Source organism: Melospiza melodia, chromosome 4 (assembly GCF_035770615.1).
Source record: "Melospiza melodia melodia isolate bMelMel2 chromosome 4, bMelMel2.pri, whole genome shotgun sequence".
NCBI lineage: Eukaryota > Metazoa > Chordata > Aves > Passeriformes > Passerellidae > Melospiza > Melospiza melodia.
The window spans coordinates 71274271-71281915 of record NC_086197.1 but is presented as its reverse complement, the minus strand read 5'-3'; the positions used below and the strand labels follow the sequence as shown (position 1 = coordinate 71281915).

Below are 7645 nucleotides of genomic sequence, written 5' to 3'. Positions count from 1 at the left end.
GTGATGTTTTGAGCATTTTAATTTTTCACTGAGGGAAGAAAGTGCTGTTACTACCTTCAATAGGACAATATTACTTTAAGATTTTGTTCCTGATTTTTATGTGTTTAATCAAAAGTTTCTTGTTATTTATTTGTCGTATGACAGAGTGAGTGCTTATTGTGCTTTTCATATTTCCTAGTTTCACAGTACTGTTTCCCTCCCTTTGCTGCCATACCCATGCTCCATTTCATTTTCTCCCATAGCACTAGAAGACTTCCCTCTCTGGCTTGGTGCTTTCCAGGTGTTGCAGTTCTCCTGCACCTCCCCAGCACGAAGGCTGCACCTCTGACACTGCAGCTATGGCTGAGGATTTGCTGTCAGTCTTCTGTGTCTGTCTTGGCCTCCTTCCCCACAGTTATGGAAGCTTCACCACACCGAGGAGAGAGCTTTCAGTAGGCAAATTATGAAGTGAACAACAAAGCTTTTTGGGTTTTTATATGTGAACTAGGGTTTTGCCTTCTCAAGTAAGGGCAGTGCTGCTAAGAGGATGATTTAGCTGTTATCAAATTAGACCCTCATGAGCAAAGTCTTTAAACTGGCCTCTGCCAAAAGAGACTCTCTTCATTCCTCAACCCCACCATCTTTACCACTCCTGTAGGTCCCTTTGTGCCAGATCTGGAGCTCATCTGTGCCCATAATCAGCTATCCAGGAAGCTGAAGCAGCAGAAACACTTCCCCCTCACAGTGTTGCCTGCTCTGGTGGTGGCAGGTGAGAACAGATAGAAAGCAGGGTGTGCCAAGTGTAGGCTAGAGCTGTGTGTGGCACCATTATGTGGGTGTGCCTCTATTATAAACTTGTACCCTGCCTTCCCATCCATCACTGAATGAGTATCCTGTAGGATGGGTAGTCTGGATCTTCAGAGACTCTTAATTGATTCAGCTTGAAGAATTAAAAAAGGATTGTTTACTTTTGTATGCTTAGACTGTTCAATCAGCATACTGTACTGTTGGGGCTTATGCAATGTGAGCTGTAAAGCAGCACCTTTGGGGTAGTTTCTGTATCTTTAGCCTAACATGTAGTTACTGATTCTGGCTACAAGCAGGTTTGTTTCAGTGGTGTAGATGGCAGGTCTGCAGCTGCTGTGTCACAGTTGGGTTTGTGGTGGGTATGCAGTGCCTAGTAACATTCTTTGCAAAGAATTAAGGTTTAGAAAGGCAGTTGCTGGGTTTCTACATCTTTACTTTGAATAAGTGGATTCCTGCTGTGCATGGTTTTTTTTTTAACATCTGGACCAAGAAATTCACTACTTGGTCCCAATAAGAAATCTTGTGATGCACCTCATAATCAAGAGTGTGAACTAGATTCTTCAGGCAGTGTTTACATACTTAGAATATAATGTGAAAACTACTCAAGCACATGGTGACTCTCAGGGATGGTCTTGTGCAGAGCCAGAAGTTGCAACTCAGGGATGCTTGGTAGATCCCTTCCAACTCAGCATATTGTATGACTGATATTTCTTGTGGGGTAGGAAGGGGAAGAAGATAAGAGATAAATGAGAGCACTCCATGGAGAGATTGGGTTGACAATCACAATTTATCCTTTTTCAGACAAACATTAGTGATCTCACTTAAAGGCTGCACCAAACAACCACCTGCACCTTGCCTGTATGATTTAACATTGCTGTGGTCAAAATGCCCCTATATCTAGACTGCAGGTGTTTAAAATCATCATGGTGGTAACTCCTCTAGTGTATAAGGCAAACTTCCTCTTGTAAAGAGTGTCTAAATGAGAAACAGAACTGCAAGTCATAACTAAAGATGAGGCACCTTTTCTAGAGAGATGGTACCTTTTATTTACAGGCTGCTGTAATGGCTAAAGACTGATAAGCTTTCAGGCCTGTGCAGCTACAGGCTGCTGAATTTGTGAACAGGAATGAGAATCCAAATACGACAGAGGGGAGGAATACCAAAAGTTTTACTTGTATGTTAAAAACAAATGGAAGCAAAGTAAAAAAATTCTAGCATGAAACCGCAATGGTAGTTTCCTTTTTTTGTGTCTGTTTTCTCCTATTCTTAAATTGGACAAAATGTTTTGAAAGATGCAAGGACAGAACCCAAATGTAGTAGGTGACTATCCCCTCTTCAATATAGCATTATAAAGCAAAGTTCAGATGCCAACAAATGGAGAACATAAATTAGGCATTTATATTAAGACCATAAATGCATCAATGTATCAAAAATCCCTTAGTGCCTTGTAGCCAATTTATCAGTTTCACTAGGGAGAGCTTCAGAAAAACTTGAGTGCTCTGTAAAAAGTGAAGCAGAGAAAGTCTGAACTTTTGATAAAACTTATGAAAGGTAAGATAGTAACAACAAAGAAAGCCTGGGAGCAAGAGGCTGCTGTCAGTTCCTCAAGAGAACAGGCTTCCAAGATTTGGGAAGATGGCAACTCCAAACAGGAAATACAGAGCATCCAAAAGAGGGATCATCTTGGAAGGTAAAAAAAATCTTTTCAGTATTTTCCCACTATAATTATGATCAGATTACATTATGCATAAATTATAAAGCTATCAATATTTCAGTATACAGATCATTTACTGGAACAGCAACATTACCAGACAGACAAGAAACACATAGCATGGGATAAATCAGCCGAGAACTTTGGTTTAAAACATATCAGTAACAACTAAGCGGGAGCGGGAATGTGGGAATTGCCACGATTTCCTGAGGTTTTAACGAGGTGAAAGAGAAATTACACGGGGTGTGAAGACATTTCTCTCGGGTATCCCTTGAGCCCGCCGTGGGGAGTCGGGGGTCCCACAGTCCCGGCTCAGCGCTGGGGCAGAGGCAGCTCTGCCTGGGGAGCCGAGAAATCGAAACCTCCGCCGGGCCGATTACGCAGCAAAATAATCCCCACGCAACCCTCCCCGGAAACGCTCCGAGCGCTGGTAACATCGCGCCAGCGAAAACACCCGGAGTGGCCACTTTTATCCAGCACCCCGCTCCCACTTTCCCATGTTCCCACATATTTTCCTGTCTGGCGATCCACCGCCTCAGGACTGGGCGGCGCATCCTCGGCCCCAACGCGCGGGTCCCCGCACAGGCCCCGCCGGGCGGGCAGGGCGCGGCGGCCCGGGCGGTGCCTGGCCCGCTCCGCCTCCCCGCGCCGCGGCAGGAAGCTGGAAGCGGCCGGGGCGCTGGGCAGGCCGGCGGGAGCGGCTGGTGCGTGGGGCTGCGGGGCTGGGCTGGCCAGGGCGGGCTCGGGGGTGGCCGCGGAGGGCCGGGCCGAACCGAGGTGGGCCGCGCCGGCTCGTGCCCTCGCCGCCATCGCGCTGGTGCCCCGGGGAGGCGGCAGCCGCCGGGCGCGGTGGTTTCAGTTTCCCGGGGCGGCGGCGGGGCCTTCGCGGGAGCTGCGGGTCGCGGGCGGCCCCCCCGAGGTAGCGGCGGGCCCGGCCGTGCAGTCCGGGGGGTATGAGGCGAGGCCGGCCCGTGGCCTCTGCGGCGTGCCCGGGGCCCGGCCCATACCCCGGTCTCGGTGACTTCCATCCCCGTGAATGTGACTCAGGAAGCGGCGTCGCCTTCGTGGCTGTAGGAGTTGTTAAAGTTTTACGTCGGGAATCTCGTCCTGCTGCGGGGATGAGCCCCGGGGCTGTGCCCATCCCCTCCCCGGCGAGGGAAGGACGTGGCCCTCCGCTGGTTTCCAGGAGCTGCAGTCCCACACAGGCCGAGTCCTCTGCCTGCAGTATGGGTTGGACATTCCTAGAGTAGGGGTGGTGAGCAGCACTGGAGCCAGGCTTGCCATTGTGTGTCTTTGTTAGGGTTCAAGCAGCTCCTTGTGTGGCCAAGGGCGGGATATTTCCGTGATTGAGATGCCAGCTGTTGGACTGGAAACCCCCTAAGGAGGTTGTAGCTGAAGAAAGCAGGGGTAGGAAGCAGGAGCTTTAGGAGGAGAACCTTATTTTCTAAGCCTTGAGAGACGGCATACAGGGAAGTATAAAACGTTAATAATTAAAAGACTGTGAATAACATTTATTTGGAATCTCAGCACCTTGTCTGTTGGCTTTGGTGGCATATAGGATCTTGCCTGTAAGCAGAAAGTGCCATCACTTAAACTTCATCTGTCCCTGCTTGCCTGGTGAAGTTGTAGATTGCAGCTGTCAACAGGGGAGCTATGTCTGCTTTGTGTGCTTATCCCGTATGCCAGAGGTAGCAGAAAATTCCTTCCTGTTAGTTAGGAGCAGGCAGTACTCCTGCTTCAAAGACTGCATTAGCAAAGCAGTCTTTTTTTTGTTACAATCCCCTCTGCTGATAGGTTAAAAGAGTAGTAGCATGACCAGAAGCAGAAAAATCTTCAATAAAAAACACCTAAAAAGCAGCCCCCAAGCCCCTGAAATGCTAATGAGTCATGGGGGATAATAAATCAAACTGCAAGCTGGAGAGATTTCTTTAGATGTATGTGAGGAGCTTTTGACTCATCTAATACCAGACTCAGTGACCATAAGTGAGATATGAAGACATAGCAAGTTCAGCTATGTGACAGGTCTAGTGACAGGATCAATCACAGAGTTAGAGCCTTTTAAAATTTTTTTCTTTATTATTATTTTAATAGGAAACCCTTAGTAACTTCATTTAGAAATATAGTGGAAGAAATGAAGAGAAAACTTGAGATGCTGAGTATTTAGCAAATATCAGTTATGACTTTGTCAGAGAACACAAAGTATTAAAGGAGGCCTGACATGTTAATTGATCTAATTATTATAATTTGAAGGTTAAAGCTGAATGAGACTTTATTCCTTAGACATGAAGACTGCCAAAAAGAGTGTACTCTTCTAACAAAAAAGGATAATAGTGCAATACTGACTTTGTTTTGCCACATAATATGTACCTTGGGATTAATATTGCTATATTTATATCTATATTTTGTTTTAAGAGTGAAAAACTCGAGACTTGGAGAATCCATTAAATGACTTTCTGATCTGGGTTTATTCTTAATATCAGAAGATCATCTGTTGCAGTCATGTTCTTTTGTTTTTTCATCCATTGACCTTTGTGCATATTTAATTATAGATTAAGACTGTAAAGAAAAAGAGCTGATCTTGTACATAAGCTACATCATCTTTATTATTTTGGGAAATGTAATAATTCAGTCTGTTAATGGGCTGCTAATATTTGTTTTTATTTGAATAGATTTTGATGGAGAATTTCTGTGCACTGTCTGTCTGATTAGAAAGGATTCATTATGTTTCTGTGTCTTGCTATGAGTCCATGAATGTTGTTTTGAAGTAAATCACAAAATCCATGCTTACTGGTAATGTGCCAGCTGGCCTGTTAGAAGCAGGAGTTTAATTATGAGAGGAATGTTTTAACTTGAAGATTTTACAAACGGTTTGCAGAGCAGGCTGTGCATTATTTCTTTGCATCATCTCTTCTGTACCTTCTGTGTCTGCATTGTAGAGAGATCATTGGCATCTACAGTAATTGCCTGATGGGAGAAGTCATCTTTTCCTACTGTTGCAAATTGTTGTGTCAGAGTGAACCAGGAATTGTCACGGTTGGGAATGTGGTGTTAGGGTTTGCTTTTTTTTTTGTTGTCTAAATTTGACATAAAATCTTTTGTCCCTTCCAGAGGCATTAAGAACTTTTGCAGATGGCATTGCTGCGTGACTCTCAGTTAACTGTGGAGTAATGTCAGGTCTTTGCTTTGTGTCTTTGCATGCTGAACGCTGCATGTCATTGCTTGGATGCTCTGGGACAGCTTTGCAGGAAGCTGCACATCTCCCCTGCGCCAGCAGCAGGAGGACAGCGTGCGGTCTGCGGTCGCTGCAGGCGGAGGAGCGCCCGGAGCCGTGTGCGCTCGGACGGGAGCGGAGCGGGGCCGGGACGGGAGCGGGGCCGGGACGGGAGCGGGGCCGGGAGAGCGGCCCGAGCTGCCCAGCGGCTCCCCGCGCTCTCCTGGGCGCGCACCGTGCGGCTCCTGCGCGCCAGCGAGCTCCCAGAAAGTGCCGCTTCTGCGAGCGGATACAGGACATGCTGTCATGCCTCTTCTTCAGCGCTTACAGGCTTCTTTCTTTGAGTATCAGTCAGCAGTTTCCTGTCACATACCACGTGCAAGTAACATGCAGCGTCCCCTGCCAAGCTGAGCGGAGACCGGCACTGTAGGAACTTCCCTCGTCCAGTTGCCATTTTGCAATTCGTTAGGTTAGGCAAGCTCCATCTTTGATTTTAGAGCCTTTTCCTAGGTTTAATGGCAAAATCAGTGTGTTAATTAAACCAGAAAGTTAAGGGTATTCACCTGCAGCTCCTGCTGTTTTGGCAAACAGGAAAATGTGGCAGTTCTAATGTTCTATTTTATGTTAGTAATTTTAATTTAATCAAACTTTTTTCCTCTTTCATGTGAATCTGTGTAGACCGAGTATCTGACAGTTCATATTTCAGGAAGCGTGGGGAAATTCCTGTAGATGTGGCATACCCAATATGAACTTTTAGAAATGAGAGAAAATGTCTCTTGATTTCTTTCAGTAGTAATTGCTAGTTCCAGCTAGTGGATGTAAATGCTTCTGTCAATTGTAGCTTTTTTCAAGCTCATGTAAAAGTAATTTTTTATGTGTTGCTAGTCCATCTCCTTTACGGTTCTACTGAAATGCAACTTCCAGAGCCAAAGTGATGTAAAATATCTCTATACATATCTAACATCATCTCTAATGTTTGTTCTTTGGCATATGTACAGAATAATGGAATTCAGTTACAGGTCTTGCTTACCTTTAGAAGACCTTGTACATGTGTTTTTGCCTCTTTTCTATATATTTTGTTACTTGATCATTTCCATGCCATGTACAACAGTAAAGAGATTCTAAGATTTTCACCTTTCCAGTTGATCTTTCAAACAAAGTCTGGGGGATACAGACCTTAAATGCAGAGAGGTGTTGTGTCAATGGCATTAGTTTTGATTGTTTGGCTTATTTTTGTTTCCATATTTCACTTCTAGTTCCTCTACTTGGTTGTTCTTCATTCTACATGTCGTTGGGGTTTGGACATTTATATTTCCTTCTAATTTAAATAAGTCATGTGTTTTACTAAATTATAATTCAGTGTATTGAACCTTCTGTTTTAAGGTGAAAAAGAAAACTGTCTGATCAAAGAGCAAAGATGCAGAGCACTCCAAATTACCTCTGGCTGTTGTCTGACATTCTGGGACAGGGAGCGACTGCAAATGTTTTCCGGGGACGACAGAAGGTTTGTGAGGAATTTTCATGTGCAAGTAGCATCATGAAATCAACAAAAAAAGTTCAAAATTTAGGCGTAAAGCAAATGTATCTGTGTAATTATTCATGCTTAGTTTTTAATTTTAGTGTGTCCATTGAATTAGAGTTCTGTAGTTAAATTTCTAAGGATTTGTTCTTAATGTTGCATTATTTTTCCTTGTAAAATATGTTTCTTCATATTTCTTCATTCCTTTTTCTTCATTTTTACCAAAAAATAAACTTTATTCAAGAATTCTGAATAGAAACAAATGACTTACCAGTTTCTATTACATGATCCTATTATATATATCTTTGTTAAACTGTCTTTTCTTTGGTTTTTATCTGTTGTTTTGAAACCTGTTCTGGTGATTTGGTTTTTTTTTTTTTGCGTGAAATATTCTTATTGTAGTGGATGAAGCAGTTGT

General features: G+C 44.2%; 1 protein-coding gene across 2 annotated transcripts in view; it reads left to right on the top strand.

Moving 5' to 3' along the window:
- Positions 1-3144: 3144 nt before the first annotated feature.
- Positions 3145-7645, top strand: part of TBK1 (TANK binding kinase 1) — a 28048-nt gene continuing 23547 nt past the window's right edge. The window contains exons 1-2 of one of the 2 annotated variants that reach the window (XM_063155137.1): positions 3145-3201; positions 7092-7212. In XM_063155137.1, coding sequence (XP_063011207.1) covers positions 7126-7212 — 87 coding nt within the window. In that variant the 5' untranslated portion in view covers positions 3145-3201; positions 7092-7125. Of the gene's footprint in view, positions 3202-5989; positions 6178-7091; positions 7213-7645 lie in introns of those variants that run through there. The other variant, XM_063155138.1, reaches the window with a different exon arrangement.